Genomic DNA, 23,713 nt, shown 5'->3' with positions numbered 1-23,713 from the left:
TTTCTAGAAACCCTGATGATATGTTAGAGTTTTTAGTTGTAATAATCCTGCAATTATTTTTTATTTTGCGCCCAGTAAAATAAATTAGAATTGAAAAAAGATAAATCCAATAATTTATGGATTGTCTGGATCTTTTATTGTGCTACACATGGCCATAAAAAGGTAGTAAAATAGTGATGCTAATTTTTAATGACCACCTCTTGCAGCAACAAAAGTGATCTAAGTTCTACGGCTCCTATGGAAACGAGCGGCGGTGAAGATGAGAACGAGAGCGATGACAGCATGTTAACATTAACATCACTGAGCTTCAGTGAATGACTCCTCTAAGATTCCTGGGCTCTTTAAGTACCGACAACGTCTTCTTTTACAATTTCCCATCAAATGCTCAGAATACTGTTACTGTTAGAACAGTTAGTCTATTGATGGATGAAGGGCTTTAAAAATACATTTCTTTCAAGTTGAAATGTTTGAATATGGCACAAAACAAATAAATAAATAAATAAATAAATGACTCCTCAACATTTGCGGCGTCTTTTGAGCAGTACTGGGAATCCTTTGGGACAATAGTGTCCAGTAAAGTCAAAAAAATAAAAAAACATGGGACGGAAAAATGTGAATCAGGGTTCCATCTAGTGGCCAGAGGCATGAACAACAAGCAAGGATTAGAAGGGGAGACCGGATCAGGATTGGTTGTGTTTCACCATAGAAATACACACATAGGCGCCAGACCTTGATACTGGCCCAAGTTTGAGTGGAGTTTGTGAGGCAGGAATCCCCAGATACCATGTGACGCGCTCCGGTTGGTGTTAGGAGACGGATGGGTTCTGGTTCAGAGACTCATGGAGGAGAATCAGGACGTTGGGATGTTGGAGCTGTGATTCCTCATGTGAGGTTAGGGTTAATGATGGGATGTACAGCACAACATCAGGAAACAAGACATAGCATTAAATGACAAAGGCCATCAAATATATTTCAGAATATATATTTTGATATATATCAATCTTGATTGAAATGTCAGGATTTCTAGTAACATCAAAGTAATCAGTGCAATATCCCAGCGACAGTAATTATACTTTACAAGGATGGACCAAACATTATATAATCATTATATAATTATAACCATCATCACGTAATGCTCATCGATCATAATGTGTCCGTGCTACTGAATAGCATGTAACAGTTATAAAACTAACATTTCACACAATTATACAAACATGATCACATCATAATGCATCAATTTCAGTTTTCAATTTCAATTTTCATCTTAATTTTGTCTTTGACTAAACAATGTTTAGAAACAAACCTTTCAAAGCCTCACCCCCCCCCCCCCCCCCCCCCGCTGGATGCCGTGTTGAAGGTCCATCATCATCATCATCATCACTTAGCGGACGCCATGACCTCAACATGACCTCCAGGTGACCTCCACATGACTCACAACGTACTGCCTCTTCAAAACGCCACCTCTCTTCAGAACCTCCACCTCTCTAAAACCTCCACCTCTGGTTTGGGGCGCCTCCATCAGGGGGTCTCCTCGGCCTCCACCAGGCCCGAGCGGTCGTGGTACGGCCCCCCCGCCGCGGGGTGGTACTCGAAGGGCGCGAAGACCGCGGCGCCGGGGCGACGCCTCTGCTGCAGGAACCATATGACTGTGGAGATCGCCATGACGACCACCACACTCAGCACCACCAGCACAGACAGCATCACGCTGGCCTCTGGGGGAGGGGCAAACACAGGAAGTAGAGAGGCGAGAACAGGAAGTAGAGATGTACTAAGTTAAGCAAGTAGAGGAAGCAGAGCAAGTTAGAGATATGAAACAACATGTGTGAGGGAGTGAGGGGTACTCACTCTGCCGGCCGGGGGTCACGTCCTCTGGAGAGAGAGAGAGGAACACATTGAGGTTCAGCAGGTATCGGGTCGTCACAGACAACATTGGTTTAGTGTGAAGGAACCCCCATCACTTTGGTGGGTGGTACGACCCAGACTAACATGGCCCCCAGACTAACATGGCCCCCAGACTAACATGACCCCCAGACTAACATGTCCCCCAGACTAACATGGCGCAGCAGGACTCACTCTGGCTGGTCTCACAGACGACGCCGTTCTCCACCTCGTCCACACAGCTGACCTTCTCCCACTGGCCTGTGCTGGTGTGCAGCGCCACGCACGTTTCCACGGGAACCAGCTCTGAGGGCTCGGCCGAGCCGGGCTCCCAGTTAGTGTAGCTGGAGTCCTGCTCCCCGAACCACCTCATCCGCTCACCTGAGAACCGAGCAGCAGACAGGGTGAGCAGAAGACCTCCTCATCTCATCACAGACGCTTCTTCCATCGGAGAGACGCTCATGGAAGAAAGATTGAAAGTGATTTGTACGTGCAAAACCAAATAAACTTTGGAGATTAAAACAAAGGGAAACACTTCTTTAAAAAGGTAGAATGTGATGCGTGTTTTATTGACCACTCTTTAGCTTGTATCGTTGTTTGTGAATGTGCATTATTATTATTATTACTATGTAGTACTCACGGCTGGTGTCGTAATACATATTATTATTATTATTATTATTATGTAGCAGTAGTAGTAGTAGTACTCACTGCTGGTGTCATAATACATGCCCAGCCACACGTTGGTGTTGCCCTTCCACACCTCCGGACTGTACTTCAGGATGAACTCATTCTCCTCTTGGCTCTGGATCGTCACCAGCTCTGAAAAATTCAGATCCACACAATCAAAACCCCATCCCACGTCACCACAGGGGGGAGGCCTTTTGAAACCAGCCCCTGAAGGGTGGACCCGTACTGCCCCCTGAAGGGTGGACCCGTACTGACCGAAGCCCCGGCAGAAGGACTGCGCCCGCTCAAAGGAGTAGCTCTTCAGCCGGTCCTCCTCTCCGTGGACGAAGTGGTAGCAGCTCCCGCCGGAGGGCACCCAGGTACGGCCGTCCGCAGGGCAGTCTGAGGACACCAGGACAGGGTGACCCCTCACCCCAACCAGAGTGACCCCTCAGCCCAACCCCAACCAGAGTGACCCCTCACCCCAACCAGAGTGAACCCTCAGCCCAACCCCAACCAGAGTGACCCCTCACCCCAACCCCAACCAGAGTGACCCCTCACCCTAACCCTAACCAGGTGAACTCTGAACCCGTGAGAGGATCACCTTTACGACCATCGATTTTCCATTGAGTTCAAAGAACACAAATTACTCAGCACTGTAGGTCTGTAGTCCTGCAGCACTGTAGGTCTGTATGTCTGTAGGCCTGCAGCTCTGTAGGTCTTTAGGTCTACGCACTGCTCTCACGGCTGGTCGAGCACTAAAGGTTCAATAGAGAACGTGCGGACGTGAGGTCATCAGATAATAACGTCGCAGTTCTAAAGCTGCTGGCCCGTTTCTGCTAGAGCAACAGACGTCCTGCTGGTCTGGAACAACACTCAGGAACATTAAGGATCGTTATGGAACACTAAGGAACGTTAAGGAACGTTATGCCATAACGTTCCTTAACGTTCCTTAGTGTTCCATAACTTATGGAAAACTAAGGAACGTTAACTCACCTCCGGCTGAAGACAGCTGCCCGTTAACCATTAACAGTAGCAGAACGCTGAGCGCTGAAAGAGAAGGTCGGGCTCTGCGTAACGACTCCATGTCCAACTAAACTCTGAACTTTCGTGTGTGCGTTTGGATGTGTTTGTTTGTGTGTGCCTTAAGTCGTTGCGTTGACGTCATGACGTCACGACCTGCACTAAGCCCCGCCCCATAAACAATGTCATTTTTCTCCAAACGACGTATCTTAAATATAAACGCATACATACTGTAATTCAGGTTTGATCAGAAATGAATCAAGGACGTGACAAGTCCATAGTGTTAGTCTTGAAGTAGGCCTACTAGTGGTGAGTCATGGGACTTCTTCTTATTTATCCTCCAAATACAATTTAAATCGAACCTCATGGAGGTCTGGTCTACAGTCAGGCTGGTTGACTTGTCATTAGGGTTTAGGTGGAGCCAAAAATAGTTTCACACTCTGTCTGGCAAACCAAACCCTCTCCACCTTGACCGTCTCCACTGGTACCACTGCTACTGTCCACTGGTACCACTGCTACTGTGTGCTGACCAGCTAGTGGGAGTCCTAACCAGGTTGTTCAACCTCTCACTGTCACAGGCTACCATCCCCCGGTGCCTGAAGTCAGCTACCATCATCCCTGTCCCAAAGACTCCTGCCCCAAAGTGCCCAAACGACTACAGGCCTATTGCCCTAACATCAGTAGTGATGAAATGCTTTGAGAGGCTCATCCTGCATCACATCAAGACCTGTCTCCCCTCAAATCTGGACCCTCATCAGTTCGCCTATAGAGCTAACAGATCGACAGAGGACGCCATCGCTACTACTCTCCACACCGCACTCAGCCACCTCGAGAAGCCAGGGAGCTATGTCAGAATGCTATTCATAGATTACAGCTCGGCGTTCAACACCATCATTCCTGACATCCTGGTGGACAAGCTGATCAACATTGCACTCCCCCCCTCTATCTGTGCCTGGATCAAGAACTTCCTGACTGACCGCCCGCAAACGGTTAAGGTAGGCACAACCTGCTCCTCCACCCTGACCCTCAGCACAGGCTCCCCCCAGGGCTGTGTGCTGAGCCCGCTCCTGTACTCCCTGTACACGCATGACTGCACACCCATCCAGCTCTCCAATACCATCATTAAATTTGCAGACGACACTACGGTTATCGGCCTAATCACCGGAGGGGACGAGACTGCGTACAGAGATGAGGTCAACAGGCTGGCAGGATGGTGCTCAGAACACAACCTGCTGCTCAACACCAGCAAAACAAAGGAGATGGTAATAGACTTCAGGAAACAAAAGGGGGAACCAGCCCCACTGAGCATAAACGGAGACTGTGTTCAGCGGGTTTCCTCCTTCAAATTCCTTGGGACACATCTAGCCGAGGACCTTTCCTGGACTACAAATACATCCGCGGTGGTGAAAAAGGCCCGACAGCGACTACACTTTCTAAGGATACTTAGAAGCAACCATCTGGAGGAGAAACTGTTAGTGGCCTTTTACCGCAGCACCATCGAGAGCGTCCTGATGTACTGTATCACGGCTTGGTTCTCCAATTGCACTGTGGCGGACAGAAAGAACCTGCAGAGAGTCATTAACACAGCGCAACGCATCACTGGCAGTCCCCTACCCTCGCTTGAACACATCGCCAGCAAGCGGTGTCTCAGGAGAGCTAGGGCAATCACTGCAGACCCTTCTCACCCAGGACAGCACTTTTTCAATCTACTGCCCTCGGGCAGGAGGTACAGGTGCCTCAACAGCAGGACAAACAGACAGTTAAAAAACAGTTTCTTTCCCTGGGCCATCAGGTCCTTGAATTCATGACGTGTGTGTGTGTGTATGTGTGTGCTATGCTGGTTAAACACTGTATATACTACTATGTTTCTCCTTTTATTCTTTGCTATTTAATTAATTAACTTATTACTGTTCTCTTTATTTTTAATATTTATTATGCACTGGCCGAAGTAGCACTGCAATTTCATTGTATACATGTTGTGCAATGACAATAAAGATTCTATTCTATTCTATTCTACTGTCCACTGGTACCACCACTGCTACTGTCCACTGCTACCTGCTGTCAGTATGATGAGTGGCCGGTTGGATAACATCACCCTCTACAGCAGCACCCATGGTTGTGTTAGAGCAGGAAAGTCTGGAGTCTGGAGTCATGAACATTCACACGCTGGACGCTTTCATGTTTTTATTACAAAAATGTCAAAGAAATGGACAGAAGGTAAAGCTAAGGTATCATCTAGCAGAAAGTCTTTGGCTTGACGAACGACCCATTGGACACCAAACAAGTGACCACTGGCAAATTAGTGGCACATTAAAACAAATAACTTTCATATAGATATTACTATGAAACTCCTTTATTTCCTCAAACGGACTGTACAAAACTCTTCATAAATTATTACTTATTATAACTTAATGACATGATGGTTACTGAGAGGAGTACTTTTCTTTCAGTCTCCACACCGCTCCACCCCTGAGCCGTTACTACGCCTGTAGCTCCACCCCTGAGCCATTACTACGCCTGTAGCTCCACCCCTGAGCCATTACTACGCCTGTAGCTCCACCCCTGAGCCGTTACTACGCCTGTAGCTCCACCCCTGAGCTGTTACTACGCCTCTACGTGCAGCTCACGCTCACGGCCCCACACCCGGTTCTGCGGGCGGTTCCTGGGTTCTGCGAGATGTTAGCCATGGGGGCGGACAGGGAGCCAGAGCTCCAGGAAGTACCACGGATCTCTGGTTTGTTTTCGCGCTTCGTCTTTAAAAAAACCTTGAATTTTGCACAAAGTCTGTACAGATCTGATAAAAACATCCTCTTACATCCTCGCCCCCCACAGCAGCACGTGGGAGGGCTCTGAGAACTGAAGGACCGTGAGCGTCTGGAGGGTTGGACCTGCTAACCCAAACCTCAGGAGGAGGAAAAGAAGAACTGAGGTAGAATACGGACGCTGCCACCGGTCCTACTGGAAGACTGAAGAGCCTGCTCACATCTGATCAGAGACCAGAACGATGAATCAAACAGCAGGGGCCACGGCGGCCCCGACGGGCCCCCAGCCAGCCGCTCGTTGTGAGGTCAGAGTTCCGAACTATCGGAACTCTACGATCAACAATCTGACATTTTTTCCCGTTTAACTGTTTGTATGTAGTGAAGACTTTGTGTGTGCCACTGGAAACCAAGCCTTCGTGCTTGTGTGTCAATACTATATATAACTATATATATATATAACTTTATATAACTATATATAACTATTTATATATAACTATATATAACTATATATAACTATATATATATATACTATACCATGATACAAATGCAAATGTACAAAAAAGGCACATTGTCCAAACTGCTAATCTAGTCCCAGGGAGTCAATTCCTGGTCTCCAAACACATGTCTCCTCAGTCCACTTGGTCTCGAGTAAAGTAAAGTTGACTAAAGTTTAGTTAGTAAAACACATAAAGGTTCCCAATTTGTTAGTTTTCTTATCTAAGAGCGAGGCGCATTAAAACCCTGGATTCACCTGGGCTGGTGAACCTCTGCACCCCAAGACAGAGCTGGGGTTTGGTGAACGTTCTCCTGTTAGCATTTCAAATCAAAGTAAAAAAAAATACACACACTGTCCAAATGACAGGACATCCACCGAAAGACAGAAGAACTGAGCGACAAACACCACCCCTACCGGCCCACACACCCAGAACAGCTATCTACAGCACACTCATCAAAGGTTTACAACTCATTCACAATCCAACAACCTTATCATTCCAACCTCATCAGTTCAAAAGCTCAATGAGATACATTTCATTCAATAAAATTATCTTGTCTAAAACTAGAAGGAGCTGGAAATAGATCCACTTTACACAGCAAATTCAATGAGATCTATTCAGAAGGAGCTCCCTCTATAGCTCACCCAGAAGGCAGCTGAGGAGACTATTAAGGCAAACTGTTCCAGGATCAGTGGTGAAAATTAAACACTTCCACTACAAAGAAGTACACATTGAACTCAATTCACCAGCAAAACACAGCAAACCAAAGTCATCTGTAGAGGAAGTTGAGCAACAAAGTCTTCTGAGCAAAGGTTGAACAAATGGAGAAAAATAAATCACAAAACTATGAACAAAATACACATTTTCCATGATGCAGTTCACCAGGTCTGGTGATCAGACACTCTGATCCTGAGGAGATACTTTTAAAATACATTTCCTTATCAAAATAAAACTTGCTTTCCTTTTTAACATATATTTGCACATTCTGAAAATCATACCAAAAATAGTTGAATGTATTCTAAATATAAACACAAAGAAATGAATTGCAAAATTTGTGCAAGTGTCCATTGCATTATTTTTCGGGAAGCCATGATTGCTTTAGCGGTCTGCACTAGTGTGACCTCTGACCTCCGCACTAGTGTGACCTCTGACCTCCGCACTAGTGTGACCTCTGACCTCTGCACTAGTGTGACCTCTGACCTCCGCACTAGTGTGACCTCTGACCTCCGCACTAGTGTGACCTCTGACCTCCGCACTCATGCGTGACCTCTGCACTAGTGCGTCACCTCTGCACTACTTGTTCTGCTGGTAGGCGTAGGGAGAACGGTTCCCAGGCGGATCCATCTGGGACAGAACGCTGTTGTCCTGGAAACAGAAGAAAACCTCATATTAGTACCAGTAACACTCTGTCTTAGTACCAGTAACAGTGTCTTAGTTCCAGTAACACTCTATTTTAGTACCAGTAATACGCTGTATTAGTACTAGTAACACTCTGTCTTAGTACCAGTAACATGCTGTATTAGTACCAGTAACATGCTATATTAGTACCAGTAACACGCTGTATTAGTACTAGTAACACACTGTCTTAGTACCAGTAACACTCTGTCTAAGTACCAGTTACACTGTCTTAGTACCAGTAACATGCTGTATTAGTACCAGTAACACACTGTATTAGTAGTAGTAACACTCTGTATTAGTACCAGTAACATGCTGTATTAGTACCAGTAACACTTATTCTTAGTACCAGTAACACTCTGTCTTAGTACCAGTAACACGGTGTATTAGTACCAGTAACACTCTCTTAGTACCAGTAACACGCTGTATTAGTACTAGTAACACTCTGTCTTAGTACCAGTAACACTTTGTCTAAGTACCAGTACTGTCTTAGTACCAGTAATGTATTAGTACCAGTACTGTATTAGTACCAGCAACACTGTCTTAGTACCAGTAACACTGTCTTAGTACCAGTAACACTCTATCTTAGTACCAGTAACACGCTGTATTAGCACTAGTAACACTCTGTCTAAGTACCAGTACTGTCTTAGTACCAGTAACACTCTGTCTAAGTACCAGTACTGTATAGGTACCAGTAACACTCTGTCTTAGTACCAGTACTGTATTAGTACCAGTAACACTGTCTAAGTACCAGTACTGTATAGGTACCAGTAACACTCTGTCTTAGTACCAGTACTGTATTAGTACCAGTAACACTCTGTCTAAGTACCAGTACTGTATAGGTACCAGTAACACTCTGTCTTAGTACCAGTACTGTATTAGTACCAGTAACACGCTGTCTTAGTACCAGTAACACTCTGTATTAGTACTAGTAACACACTGTCTTAGTACCAGTAACACTCTGTCTAAGTACCAGTTACACTGTCTTAGTACCAGTAACATGCTGTATTAGTACCAGTAACACACTGTATTAGTAGTAGTAACACTCTGTATTAGTACCAGTAACATGCTGTATTAGTACCAGTAACACTCTATCTTAGTACCAGTAACACTCTGTCTTAGTACCAGTAACACTCTATCTTAGTACCAGTAACACGGTGTATTAGTACCAGTAACACTATCTTAGTACCAGTAACACGCTGTATTAGTACTAGTAACACTCTGTCTTAGTACCAGTAACACTTTGTCTAAGTACCAGTACTGTCTTAGTACCAGTAATGTATTAGTACCAGTACTGTATTAGTACCAGCAACACTCTCTTAGTACCAGTAACACTGTCTTAGTACCAGTAACACTCTATCTTAGTACCAGTAACACGCTGTATTAGCACTAGTAACACTCTGTCTAAGTACCAGTACTGTATAGGTACCAGTAACACTCTGTCTTAGTACCAGTACTGTATTAGTACCAGTAACACTGTCTAAGTACCAGTACTGTATAGGTACCAGTAACACTCTGTCTTAGTACCAGTACTGTATTAGTACCAGTACTGTATTAGTACCAGTAACACGCTGTCTTAGTACCAGTAACACTGTCTTACTACCAGTAACACGCTGTATTAGTACTAGTAACACGCTGTATAGGTACCAGTAACACTCTGTCTTAGTACCAGTACTGTATTAGTACCAGTAATACGCTGTATTAGTACCGTGTTTGTATATGTATGTGTATGTATGTATATATATATACATATATATACATACAGCCATCTCACCAGCACAGCCTGCTGCGATGGTACAGTCCATTCAGGTTAGTAATGGTTTCCTCCCCTCACCTCTACAGGAAGTGCTGCGCTCTGCATATGGGCGTACTGGGGGAGGTACCCTCCCTGCAGACGGCCGCCCGCCGCCATGAACTGGAGACAGAGAGACCAGTTAGGATCACAGAGAGACCAGTTAGGATCACACCTTCATCACCCTGAAGACATTAGCCGTTTCTCAATACCAAGTACGCGGACTACGTACTCACGGACTTGGAAGTACGTACTTGGCAAGTCCGGACTTTCAAGTACAGACTTCCGAGAACGCGAGTACGCACCTGCAATTGGAACAGCAGCGGACTCGATGATGCATTCTGGGATATTTAACGGTCCTAAGTCCACACGAGTCACCTCCGATGCATCCTCGGTAGAACGGCCTCATCGAGAACGCATCGAGAACACTTCCGGGTTTTACGACAGTACTCGCATACTTGGAATTGGAACAGTGCTTGGGCTACCACTGATGACGTTTATCGAGAACGCAAGTACACGAGAACACACGAGAACGTGAATTGAGAAACGGCTAATGTTACGTTCACAGGGTTCACTTTAACTATCAACCTGCTAGTGGATCGCTCCCTCCCTCCCTCTCTCTCCCTCCCTCCCTCTCCCTCCCTCTCTCTCCCTCCCTCCCTCCCTCTCCCTCCCTCTCTCTCCCTCCCTCCCTCTCTCCCTCTCCCTCCCTCTCTCCCTCTCCCTCCCTCTCTCTCATTCTCCCTCCCTCTCTCTCATTCTCCCTCTCCCTCCCTCCCTCTCTCCCTCCCTCCCTCTCCCTTCCTCCCTCCCTCCCTCTCTCTCCTTCTCCCTCCCTCCCTCCCTCTCTCTCCTTCTCCCTCCCTCCCTCTCCCTCCCTCTCTCTCCTTCTCCCTCCCTCCCTCTCCCTCCCTCGCCCTCTAAACTGTTCTAGTATCTCCCCCGTTCTCCTTATGACTGACTGACTGATATAACCCTTAAGCTGCTTTCTCAACGCCACGCGGAACCCTCCGGCAGTGAGGCGGTTATCAGGGCGGTCGGTACTGACTAACCCACCAGAACAGTCGGTACTGACTAACCCACCAGAACAGTCAGTACTGACTAACCCACCAGAACAGTCGGTACTGACTAACCCACCAGAACAGTCGGTACTGACTAACCCACCAGAACAGTCAGTACTGACTAACCCACCAGAACAGTCGGTACTGACTAACCCACCAGAACAGTCGGTACTGACTAACCCACCAGAACAGTCAGTGCTGACTAACCCACCAGAACAGTCAGTGCTGACTAACCCACCAGAACAGTCAGTGCTGACTAACCCACCAGAACAGTCAGTGCTGACTAACCCACCAGAACAGTCAGTACTGACTAACCCACCAGAATAGTCGGTACTGACTAACCCACCAGAACAGTCGGTACTGACTAACTTACCAGAACAGTCAGTACTGACTAACCCACCAGAACAGTCAGTACTGACTAACCCACCAGAACAGTCGGTACTGACTAACCCACCAGAACAGTCAGTGCTGACTAACTTACCAGAACAGTCAGTACTGACTAACCCACCAGAACAGTGCTGACTAACCCCAGGGCTGCTGAGTGACAGGTGTCCCATCCCCTGGGAGAGCGGGAGCAGGGAGGCGGGCTGCAGGGAGAGGCTGGGGTCCATGGAGGGAGACAGCACCGCGGCCTGGGGAGGAGGTCAGAGGTCAGAGGAGGGGGGGGAGGGGGAGGGGAGGTCAGAGGAGGGGGGGAGGTGGAGTCAGGGGGAGGGGGGAGGAGGAGAGGGGAAGGGGGAGGTGGGGGAGTCAGGGGGTGGAGGAGGAGGGGCGAGGAGAAGGCGTCCTTACTGGGTGCTGCATGATGTAGGGCTGGTGCTGCACCCAAGGGCTCTGCACCTGAAACACACAGGGGGTCACCAGGGCTCAGGAGCCCTGCTCATTGGCCCACCAGCCCGCCCATCCACCTCACAGCCCGCCCATGCCTCTGGAAGCCATGCCCATAAAAGGCCATGACTCCAGAGGCTACAGTGATGAATGGTGCGTGGTGACCGACCTGGTAGGGGGAGACGTAGGGCGAGAGGGGCTGGGCCATCATCCTGTTGGCCAGGCCGTACGAAGATGCATACAACCTGGGGACACAACCACACGCACTGAGCACCGCTAGGCTACTGCTGGAGCTAACCTCTAGCACCGCTCAGCTACTGCTGGAGCTAACCGCTAGCATCGCTCAGCTACTGCTGGAGCTAACCTCTAGCACCACTAGGCTACTGCTGGAGCTAACCGCTAGCACCGCTCAGCTACTGCTGGAGCTGACCGCTAGCATCGCTCAGCTACTGCTGGAGCTGACCGCTAGCAGTGCTCAGCTCTTGCTCGCCCTTACCCGTTGTGCAGGGCTGCTGTGGGGTCGTAGGTCAGAGTCATCCCAGCCTGGGAGGGGGACATGAGGGAACATCACGCCATCGTTATGACAGTACGGTCAACCAACACAAACATAATGACCTCTGACCCCTCACTCACCAGCCGCTCCCCCTCCCTCAGCCAGCCACGCCCGCTCGGGACAAACTTGTTGTGGCTCTGCCTCTTCTTCTGGCCTCCGTCTGCAAACTTACACAGCAGGGGCTCTAGAGGAGCTGGGGGAGAGAGAAAGAGAGAGAGAGAGAGAGAGAGAGAGAGAGAGAGAGAGAGAGATAGAGAGAGAGAGAGAGACATCACACTCTTTATGCATGATGCTGTCTGGTCAGTTTACTGACTAGCAGTACAGGGTTAGACCCCCTAGCCTGGGGGTTTACGGTCCACCCCCCAGGGGGTCCACTAGGGTCCACCCACCCAGGGAGTCCACCGCTGTGGGGTGGACTCCCTAGGGGGTGGACTCGCTGGGGGGTGGACCCTAGTGGACCCCCTGGGGCTGGACCCTCCCTGACACCTCACATGTAGTAATCAGTAATCCCACTTCCTAAAGGCTGTGAGGCCAACAGAGACTATTTCAGTTTAATAATCCAATTACAGCTCAGAGGAGAAGCCACACCTCTCTCCCCCTCCCTCTCTTTCACTCTCTCTCCCCCTCCCTCCCTCCGTCCCTCCCTCCCTCCTGCTTGGACTACCCTCCAGCAGGTCTACAGACGGCCCCATCGTAGCGTTAGCCGCGGGTTCTCCAGCCTCCATATAGCCCACTGCGTGTGTAGCTTAGCATCTCCCGCTAGGAGCATGGTGCTGTTAGCATTGTGCGCTAGGCTAGCTGGTCCTACCGGGGACTCCGGGCGGGACCTTGATGAACTTCCCGTTGAAGTGAGCGATGATAGCGTTGCACTTCTCCGTTGATTCCATCCTAGAAGCAGGAATGTAAAAACTCTCATGTCATGAGAACAGTGAATAATGTGTAGTTATGGAATCATTTTGGAATTGAAAAATAAAGCTAGTTATAATAATAAAGTACTTGCTACTCCTAGCGGCTACTTGCTACTCCTAGCGGCTACTTGCTACTCCTAGCGGCTACTTGCTACTCCTAGAGGCTACTTGCTACTCCTAGCGGCTACGTGCTACTCCTAGAGGCTACTTTCTACTCCTAGCGGCTACGTGCTACTCCTAGAGGCTACTTGCTACTCCTAGCGGCTACGTGCTACTCCTAGAGGCTACTTTCTACTCCTAGCGGCTACGTGCTACTCCTAGAGGCTACTTGCTACTCCTAGAGGCTACTTGCTACTCCTAGAGGCTACTTGCTACTCCTAGAGGCTACTCGCTACTCAACACTGTTAAAACTGAAAACCTTGAGCCCACTAAAGGTGTGCGTGCGTGCGTGCGTGTGTGTGCGTGATGTGGGGGCTGACCTGGCGAACCCCACCCCCCGGCTGGCTCCAGAGCAGTCCCTGAGCACGCGGGTGGAGACCACCTGGCCGAAGGCCTCCAGCAGCGCCTCCAGCTGCTGCTCGTCCACGCTGAGAGGCAGGTTGGACAGGTACAGGTTGGTGGGGTCCTGCTCCTGCTGCTGCAGGACAAGGACACTGTGAGGAACGTCTGTCTGTCTGTCTGTGTGTCTGTCTGCCTGTCTGTCTGTCCTCCTCTCTGTCTGTGTGTCTGTCTGTCTGTCCTCCTCTCTATCTGTCTGTGTGTCTGTATGTCTGTCCTCCTCTCTGTCTGTCTGTCTGTGTGTCTGTCTGTGTGTCTGTCTGTCTGTCCTCCTCTCTGTCTGTCTGCCTGTCTGTCTGTCTGTCCTCCTCTCTGTGTGTCTGTCTGTCCTCCTCTCTGTCTGTCTGTCTGTCTGTGTGTCTGTTTGTCTGTCTGTCTGTCCTCCTCTCTGTCTGTCTGTCTGTCTGCCTTTCTGTCTGTGTGCCTGTCTGTCTGTCTGTCTCCTCTCTGTCTGTCTGTCTGTCTGTCTGTCTGTCTGTCTGTCTGTGTTTGTCTGTCTGTGTGTCTGTCTGCCTGTCTGTCTGTCCTCCTCTCTGTCTGTCTGCCTGTCTGTCTGTGTGTCTGTCTGTCTGTCTGTCTGTCTGTCTGTCTGTCTGTCTGTGTGTCTGTCCTCCTCTCTGTCTGTCTGTCTGTATGTCTGTTTGTCTGTCTGTCTGTCCTCCTCTCTGTCTGTCTGTCTGTCTGTCTGTCCTCCTCTCTGTCTGCCTGTCTGTCTGTCTGTCTGTATGTCTGTTTGTCTGTCTGTCTGTCCTCCTCTCTGTCTGTCTGTCTGTCTGTCCTCCTCTCTGTCTGTCTGTCTGTCCTCACCTTGGCCATCTGAGCCTGGACTCCGTTGCTCTTCAGCGCCGCCACGGCCTGCTGCGCCGCCGCCGGGCTGTCGAAGTCCACGAAGCCGTAACCTAGGAAACACAGGGTCATGAGTCTCAGCTGTAACCTAGGAAACACAGGGTCATGAGTCTCAGCTGTAACCTAGGAAACACAGGGTCATGAGTCTCAGCCGTAACCTAGGAAACACAGGTGTGTGTGTGTGTGTGTGTGTGTGCGTGTGTGTGTGCTTGGTGTGCTTAGTGTGTGTGTGTGCGTTTGTGCGTATGTGCTTGGTGTGTGTATGTGTGTGCGTGTGCTTGGTGTGTGTGTGTGTGTGTGTGTGCTTGGTGTGTGTGTGTGTGCTTGGTGTGTGTGTGTGTGTGTGTGCTTGGTGTGTGTGTGTGTGCTTAGTGTGTGTGTGTGCTTGGTGTGTGCTTGGTGTGTGCTTGGTGTGTGTGAGGGCCCGGGGGGCAGGGAGCAGTAAAGTGCTGGCGGTGCAGACTGAGGGTCTGGTCTTTGTCCCCCCCCAGCAGAGAGGGTCATGGAGGGATAATGAGGCTCCCGTTTCACCTCCCTATTGATCAGGAGTTTAAACTCCCCCTACTGGACGATGAGGGATCTGCGCTCAGACTTTACGGTTTCTAAAACCTGTTCTTCCTCCAGTAGAGCGACAAAGCCGTCTGCTGTCCCGCCCACTCCACTCAGCACAGGGGGAGGAGTCAAGGTTGTGCCACCTCCCCTTCCCCCCGAGGCCCCTCCTCCAGCTGAACGCCCCAGTCCTGAAATAACATGGTAGCTAGCTCTAACACGATGGCTCTAACACGGCGACTAGCTCTAACATGATAGCTCTAGCACGGCGGCTAGCTCTAACACGGTAGCTAGCTCTAGCACGGCGGCTAGCTCTAACACGTTGGCTAGTTCTAACACAGTAGCTAGCTCTAAAATGATAGCTCTAGCACGGTGGCTAGCTCTAACACGATAGCTAGCTCTAACATGATAGCTCTAGCACGGCGGCTAGCTCTTACATGATAGCTCTAGAACGGCGGCTAGCTCTAACACGTTGGCTAGTTCTAACACAGTAGCTAGCTCTAACACGGTAGCTAGCTCTAGCACGGCGGCTAGCTCTAACACGTTGGCTAGTTCTAACACAGTAGTTAGCTCTAACACGGTAGCTAGCTCTAACACGGTAGCTAGCTCTAAGCAGCCCTGTGGCCATGAGGCCTCCTGGCCACGAAGCTGCTGCAACACGCCGCGCCGGCTACGTCCACGCGGGCTGTGGGCTACGTCCACGCGGGCTGTGGGCTACGTCCACGCGGGCTGCGTCCACCTGCAGTCAGCCCTCAGCCGTTGTCTTCTCAATGTTCACAAGACAGGATGGGGAGCAGAACATGGAGAACAGGCAGGAGAACATGGAGGAGACATGGAGGAGAACATGGAGGGGATTCCTCCACGCTGAGGCTGAGAGCCTACTCTCCTCTCCCCTCCTCTCCTCTACCCTCCCCTCCTCCCTCCTCCCCTCCTCCCCTCTCCTCTACCCTCCCCTCCTCTACCCTCCTCTTCTCCTCCCCTCTCCTCCTCTCCTCCCCTCCTCCTCTCTCCTCTACCCCTCCCCTCTCCTCTACCCTCCCCTCCCCTCCTCTCCTCTGGAGGGCTGAGCGCTGAGAGGCCGGCCCCCCACCCCAGACACACACCTTTACATTTGTTGGTCGTCTTGTCCAGGATGCTTTGGTGGATACGATCTTTCCGTACCTGGGAGGAGCCAGAGAGGAGGAGGCAGAGAGGAGGAGCAGAGAGGAGGAGCAGAGAGGAGGAGCAGAGAGGAGGAGCAGGGAGGAGGAGCAGAAAGGAGGAGCAGAGAGGAGGAGCAGAGAGGAGGCATTGTGAGCTGGATCAGCAGACAGAGCCACCACAAAGAGGGAGGCTAAAGAATGTATGACCTCAGCGCAGAGCTATGGGACCTGGTGTCCCAGCGGGTCAGACTGGTATTGAACCACCATAGACTATTAATGGAACTGGTATTTAACCACCATAGACTATTAATGGAACTGGTATTTAACCACCATAGACTATTAATGGAACTGGTATTTAACCACCATAGACTATTAATGGAACTGGTATTGAACCACCATAGACTATTAATGGAACTGGTATTTAACCACCATAGACTATTAATGGAACTGGTATTGAACCACCATAGACTATTAATGGAACTGGTATTGAACCACCATAGACGTATGCAATGGAACTGGTGGTGGTGGTGGTGGTGGTGATGGTCGGTGGTGGTGGTGGTGATGGTCGGTGGTGGTGGGGGTGGTGTTGGGGGTGGTAGTGATGGTTGGTGGTGGTGGTGGTGATGGTCGGTGGTGGTGGTGGTGGTGGTGGTGATGGTCGGTGGTGGTGGGGGTGGTGGTGATGGTCGGTGGTGGTGGTGATGGTCGGTGGTGGTGGTGGGGGTGGTGTTGGGGGTGGTGTTGGGGGTGGGGGTGGTGGTGGTGTTGGGGGTGGTGTTGGGGGTGGTGCTGGGGGTGGTGTTGGGGGTGGGGGTGGTGTTGGGGGTGGTGTTGGGGGTGGGGGTGGTGGTGGTGTTGGGGTTGGTGTTGGTACTCACGGCCCACAGAGCTGGACCAGGTCGTGGTCGGTGGTGGTGGGGGTGGGGGTGGTGCTGGGGGTGGGGGTGGTGGTGGGGGTGGTGCTGGGGGTGGTGCTGGGGGTGGGGGTGTTGGTACTCACGGCCCACAGAGCTGGACCAGGTCGTGGTCGGTGGTGGTGGGGGTCAGCCCCCGGAGGTACAGGTTGGTCCGGCTGAGGGTCTCCCAGCCCGCCGTGCTGCTGCTGCTGCTGTTGTTGTTGCTGCTGTTGGGGCTGGGCGGGGCCATGGGCGGGGCCATGGGCGGGGCCATGAGCTGCGACGACGGGACAGACTGCAGGAATTGAAACAAGGCAGAGGGTCGGTGGAGGGGGAGGAGCCACGGAGCCGAGGAGAAACGAAACCACAGACTGACACCGTCACGGGATCTCACAATGTTTGGTGAAAGATTTCACAATTAGGTTTGCGACACGAGAGAACTACTTCCAGGTCAAAGAGGACAGACCACAGACCTGAATAAGAGTGAGAGAGAGAGAGAGAGAGAGAGAGAGAGAGAGAGAGAGAGAGAGAGCGAGAGAGAGAGAGAGAGAGAGAGAGCGAGAGAGAGAGAGAGAGAGCGAGAGAGAGAGAGAGAGAGAGAGAGAGAGAGAGAGAGAGAGACTGGTTTTGTTTTGTTAGTAAACCACAATGTGGCATGCTGTGAAAATCATAAGCCAGCAGCATATTTCAAACCCAGATAACTTCAAAAGGCTCAACTAACCACATTCTGTTAGAGCCGTAACAGAGGAAACGTGAGTGGACGTGATGGTGGATCAGAGCATCGGAGGACTTCATACTGAACTATGTGGGCAACTTTATGCCCATGATTCTGCTTTACTTGTCCCAGGGTGTAATGCAAAGGACATTGAAAATACTTGTATTATGGCATGGAATAGTTTGCCTACAGCTATAAAAATCTTAGAATCAAAAGGATTTTTTAAAAGACAGGTCAAGCTGATTTTATGGAACAAAGTTACAAACTTAATGATGAATTGGATAGTTTTTACAGCAGTTTGGTTTATTTATTTGTGTTTTATGTGATACCTCCTTCACCCTCCTAATAACTATGTATTTTTTAGTCTGTGTTTGTCTGATTCTTGTCTATTTGTTTCTTGTGTGTAACACCATGCTGGAAATAAGTATTTTACCTTTGCATGTCATCCTTTGGATTACTGTTTTAGTGTCCAAAAAATCCAAAATAAACTTGCTACCAACCACACTGTGTCTGTGAAACCACAGACACAGTTGTAAATTATTGCTTTTTTATTTTTATACTTTGCAAATTCTCCCCAAATTTATTGTTAGATTTGAAATACTTTTTGTGAGACATTACAAAGCTATCAGGGGGAGTCGAGACCTCATTCTGAATATCATGCAGTATTTCCTCCCCTCTCCTGATTGGTCCTGCTTAAGGGGTTCTGTTCTTCTTCAACCTCCTTATCTAGTCCATGGGACCCCCCCCAGCCCACCCGTGGTAGACCCCAGCCCCGTCTCAGGGGTCCTGTCAGGGCCTCTCTGCTCCCCCGCCTCCAGGCCCCCCTCTTTGGAGGACCCGCTGGTCTGAGAGCTCTCTGCGTCCACACAGGGGGGAGAGGACCCACCCAGGAGCCTGGAGCCCTCAGTCCTGTTAGGACTAGACCAGGACCAGGACTAGGACTAGGACCAGGACCAGGACTAAGACCAGGACTAGGACTAGGGCCAGGACCAGGACCAGTACAAGGACTGACTGAAGAGCATGGCGCTCCATTACAATAACCAGCCTGACGGGATTCAGGTGTTGAGGGCAGAGAAGCGGCGGAAGCTCATCAGTGTGTGAACAACAGGCCAGAGGCAGCGATCTCACTCCACAAACGTTTACTTGTGCCGTTACAGGGCGAGTTTCAAGGTGTTTACCTAATACTGTGTTCTACCTGTATCAAGATGTTTACCTAATACTGTGTTCTACCTGTATCAAGGTGGTTGACCTAATACTGTGTTTCACCTGTATCGAGGTGTTTTACCTAATACTGTGTTCTACCTGTATTGAGGTGTTTTACCTAATACTGTGTTCTACCTGTATTGAGGTGTTTTACCTAATACTGTGTTCTACCTGTATCAAGGTGTTCTACCTAATACTGTGTTCTACCTGTATCAAGGTGTTCTACCTGTACCTGAACCAGCAGCTGTAGCTAACAGTCTCCATTCAAACCAAGTCAAAGGATTGTGATTCGTCCTCGGACCATCAAGTACATGTTGGTCTGAGTCAACCTCTGGCCAACGGAAACCCAATCACAGATGGAGAGGAAGTGTTCAGATCCTCCATCATTGGTATGAAGTGGTTCCTGTCCAGCGGTGGATTAGTGTTTCAGCTCCCAGTGATACATCCAGTCAGCACAGCCTGGTCCACTGGGGCTGGAGGCTCTGACACTTGCCTGACACTGAGAGCCGGGTTGGCTCAGAGCACAGGGCCACGGGTGACCTACACAGCCTGACCCGACTAACCCCCCCACTACCTGAGGCCTGAGAGACTTAAAGGATCTGCCTGCTCCACACACGTTCCTCAGACGGACCCACCGCAGACCAACAGAGGAGGAGCAGACATCATCTCTGGGACCTCGGGACCGTGATCAACAATCAAGTGACTACTTACTACTAAGAACTAAACCATTGAGACAATGGCCATCCGACTGGTAAAGGTGTATACACACACACACACACACACACACACACACGATCGGAGGGCAACAGGACCCCCTCAACCCCCTACATGTGGACGTATGTTTTAATGCATCAGGGCTGATGAGACCTGGGGGCGTGTGAGGAGGGGCGTGTGCAGACCCTCCAGAGTCCTCTTATCAGGTCTCTCCAGACCTGCAGTCTGTCCTATCAGAGCTGCAGAGACACGGCCGTACTCACAGGCCTACCAGCACCGCCCTACACACCTACTGCACTACAATATACAGCAGAATACAGGCCTACCAGCCAGTCCTACCAGTAACAGCCCTACCAGTCACAGTCCTACCAGTAACAGCCCTACCAGTCACAGTCCTACCATCCAGTCATACCAGTACTAGCCCTACCAGTACCAGTATTCCTCCTTGCCCTACACACTGACCTACTGCCCTGTTCCACAGACCAGTGATAACTAGTATGATACCAGTATGATACCAGTAGGCCTCAGAGAAGAACCTCTGTCTGAAAACTGAGAGAACACGGAGTGAAAACCAACATCTACAACCTGAAGGTCAACAGTGAGAAGAAGAAGAAAAAACACAAAATCATATACTAGATAATAACACATCATTCAGAGCAGAAGAAGGATCAATAGTACCGGATACTCGCCTATTTATATTATACTATTACTGCCAATACTAATACTTACTATAAGTTAATGCTGACTGTAGAGCATCACAATAAAGCGTGTAACAATAGTTGCCAACTTGTGGTTTATACTCTGGGTCATGTTAGGATGTAAACTCAGAACATTAACTGAACCCTGTCAGATAGATGTTCACTTTCATTAGTGTTAGTGTTAGTGTTACACATCAGACCGAGGGCCACCATAAAGTTCATATAAATAATACATAATATTATATCATAATATATAAATTGAGGTTAAACCACTGCTCACATCCGACCTGTTCCTCCACTGCCCTCTGCTAAGAGTCAGTCTCTACCTGATCAGACTCTACTGAGAGTCAGTCTCTACCTGATCAGACTCTACTAAGAGTCAGTCTCTACCTGATCAGACTCTACTAAGAGTCAGTCTCTACCTGATCAGACTCTACTGAGAGTCAGTCTCTACCTGATCAGACTCTACTGAGTCAGTCTCTACCTGATCAGACTCTACTAAGAGTCAGTCTCTACCTGATCAGACTCTACTGAGTCAGTCTCTACCTGATCAGACTCTACCTGTCTCTCTCTCTGCTGAAGGTGTAGGTGTCTCCTACCTGTCTCTCTCTCTCTGCTGAAGGTGTAGGTGTCTCCTACCTGTCTCTCTCTCTCTGCTGAAGGTGTAGGTGTCTCCTACCTGTCTCTCTCTCTGATGTAGGTGTAGGTGTCTCCTACCTGTCTCTCTCTCTGTACTGAAGGTGTAGGTGTCTCCTACCTGTCTCTCTCTCTCTCTCTGTACTGAAGGTGTAGGTGTCTCCTACCTGTCTCTCTGCTGACGGTGTAGGTGTCTCCTACCTGTCTCTCTGCTCTAGGTGTAGGTGTCTCCTACCTGTTTACGGTACGGAGTCCTCAGGATGGTTCCAGAATTACCATAAATCATCCTCAGGTCGAGAGATAAGGTTGTTTTGTTCTTTCTTCAAACGCCTCTTGTTTATAACTTCATTAATCCAACGACCGGTGACGTAAAGTGTTGATCCTCTCCTCGAAGTTGTCCCCTTCCACCCGTAGCGCTGCTCTAACCCTGACCGGACCGCAGCTCCTCCCGGCGATAATGAGCCCCCGCTGCTCTGCGCAGCGTGTCCTGCGCACAGCGAGCGGGTCACGACGGGACAAACCATCTCACACGAACTACAGGGGAGTTGTGTCAGAACGTCGAGAAAATACCCTATGATTTATCCTGAATTTCTCAATCAGCTTCACACTTACTGCTAAGTTTCATTAAAATCCAGTAATTATTAGTATCTTCTACGAATACTAGTGGCGATGTGTTAAATAAAATACCAAATGGCTTATTTCACCTTCAGTGGACGTGTGGAGCCGGGATGCATACCTCACATTCCACGGTGCGGACAGACACATGGACCTAGAATAACATGTTGACCAATCAGGATCTAACAAAATAACATGTTGACCAATCAGGATGAACATTAATGTCTTCTACGCTTTCACTTACCACTGTTTTGACCGCTCAACGTTCCCCTTTTTTTTAAATGAAGTTAGACCCGTGTCCACTAGTATGAATATGATAATAATACGTTTAAATTAGGCTCCATATAGTATGACCCAAAGTAGAGCAAATAACTATACCACTGCTACTATACTACTATACTACTAATATAATACTATACTACTACTACTACTACTACTACAACTACAATGCTACTAATATAATACTACTATACTACTACTATACTACTAATACAATACTACTAAACTACTATTACTTTACTACTACTATAATATAATACTACTATACTAATATAATAGTACTAGGGTTACTTCTACTACTACTATAGTACTAATATCATACTACTAATATAATAGTACTATACTTCTACTACTACTACTACTACTACTACTACTACTACTAATATAATACTACTATACTACTACTATACTAATATAATAGTACTATACTTCTACTACTACTATACTACTAATATGATACTACTATACTACTACAGACAGGCTACTGGTAGGAACAGGGAGGTTGGGAGATTACAAGAACAAGACACACACACACACACACACACACACACACACACACACACACACACACACACACACACACACACACACACACACACACGCACACACACACACACACACACACACACACACACACACACACACACACACACACACACACACACTGCAGTGGATTCCTGGGTGTCACTCAGCCTCTTCATAATTAAACTGGTTTTGCGTTCACCAGTCATGACTAATGGGAACGGACCTGCCTCCCTGTCACCAATACATTTAAGTTTCACTTATGTCTGGTTATAATTGACAGATAAACGTGACCTTATTTGGAGTTCCTGCTATGCAAGATTTACTACTGCGTACACATTTATAAACAGTATGTGATCTGGTTCTGCAACCATTCTTTGCTCTTCAATCCTCTTATACATAACCACTGCACACATAATAGATGGTTTGAGGTCCATTACACCTTTTGTTATTCTGAAAGTAAGGAAAGGAAAGTAAGGAAGTGAGGAGCAGTAGAGCCTGGATCTGCTCTGTGAGACGGGGACTCTCATTAACGGGGACGTGGTACAGCGTGACGCGCTCGGACCGCACCAGGACTTCCTGTCCTTCAGCAACAGGAAGTAGCGGTAAGACAGGAAGTTCTTCTTCTTGGCCTTTTGTGCATGAACCGTTACTTCCTCTTCTGGTCGCATGTTTTTGCTCTGAACGGAGAGCATTCTCCACTGAGCGGATCATTCACCCCCTCACACACCACGGTGTATCATTCACCCCTCACACACCACGTGTATCATTCACCCCCTCACACACCACGGTGTATCATTCACCCCTCACACACCACGTGTATCATTCACCCCCTCACACACCGTGGTGTATCATTCACCCCCTCACACACCACGGTGTATCATTCACCCCCTCCTGGTGTATCATCACCCTGTATGTCGTAACTGAATTCTTCCAGCGTCTCCTCTTACCTCCTTTTCATTCTCTCCTCAGCCGAGCTT

The 23,713-nt window shown here is 48.9% G+C and overlaps 2 protein-coding genes across 2 annotated transcripts; both read right to left on the bottom strand.

The window, feature by feature from the left end:
* Positions 1–966: 966 nt before the first annotated feature.
* On the bottom strand, positions 967–3,696 carry cd302 (CD302 molecule). The gene is made up of 6 exons (XM_084478054.1): positions 3,541–3,696; positions 2,821–2,946; positions 2,587–2,697; positions 2,074–2,259; positions 1,846–1,869; positions 967–1,712 (listed from the first exon to the last, which is right to left on the bottom strand). The coding sequence occupies exons 1-6, from the start codon at positions 3,629–3,631 to the stop codon at positions 1,519–1,521; spliced, it is 732 nt and encodes a 243-aa protein (XP_084334180.1). The 5' UTR covers positions 3,632–3,696; the 3' UTR covers positions 967–1,518.
* Positions 3,697–5,738: 2,042 nt separating this feature from the next.
* Positions 5,739–21,762, bottom strand: rbms1b (RNA binding motif, single stranded interacting protein 1b). The gene is given in 14 exon segments (XM_084478722.1): positions 5,739–8,188; positions 10,053–10,133; positions 11,599–11,703; positions 11,864–11,911; positions 12,069–12,144; positions 12,396–12,442; positions 12,533–12,645; positions 13,261–13,340; positions 13,840–13,997; positions 14,726–14,817; positions 16,417–16,449; positions 16,452–16,474; positions 17,456–17,646; positions 21,553–21,762. Coding segments are annotated over 14 exon segments (1,170 nt in total). The 5' UTR covers positions 21,604–21,762; the 3' UTR covers positions 5,739–8,116.
* Between the last annotated feature and the right edge of the window lie 1,951 nt (positions 21,763–23,713).

The sequence above is a fragment of the Micromesistius poutassou genome, assembly GCF_964030765.1.
Source record: "Micromesistius poutassou genome assembly, chromosome: 14".
Lineage (NCBI taxonomy): Eukaryota > Metazoa > Chordata > Actinopteri > Gadiformes > Gadidae > Micromesistius > Micromesistius poutassou.
Note: the sequence above shows the minus strand (reverse complement) of the source record. Positions and strands in the feature narration are given on the sequence as shown.

What these genes read in the sequence shown, in the direction of transcription:
- cd302 (XM_084478054.1), bottom strand. Translation starts at nt 3,631, where the DNA reads ATGGAGTCGTTACGCAGAGCCCGACCTTCTCTTTCAGCGCTCAGCGTT. An exon ending in CGTCTGTGAGACCAGCCAGA is followed by an intron (nt 1,870 to 2,073) that starts GTGAGTCCTGCT and finishes CTCTCTCTCCAG; the next exon opens with AGGACGTGACCCCCGGCCGG. An exon ending in CGTGACCCCCGGCCGGCAGA is followed by an intron (nt 1,713 to 1,845) that starts GTGAGTACCCCT and finishes CCCCTCCCCCAG; the next exon opens with AGGCCAGCGTGATGCTGTCT.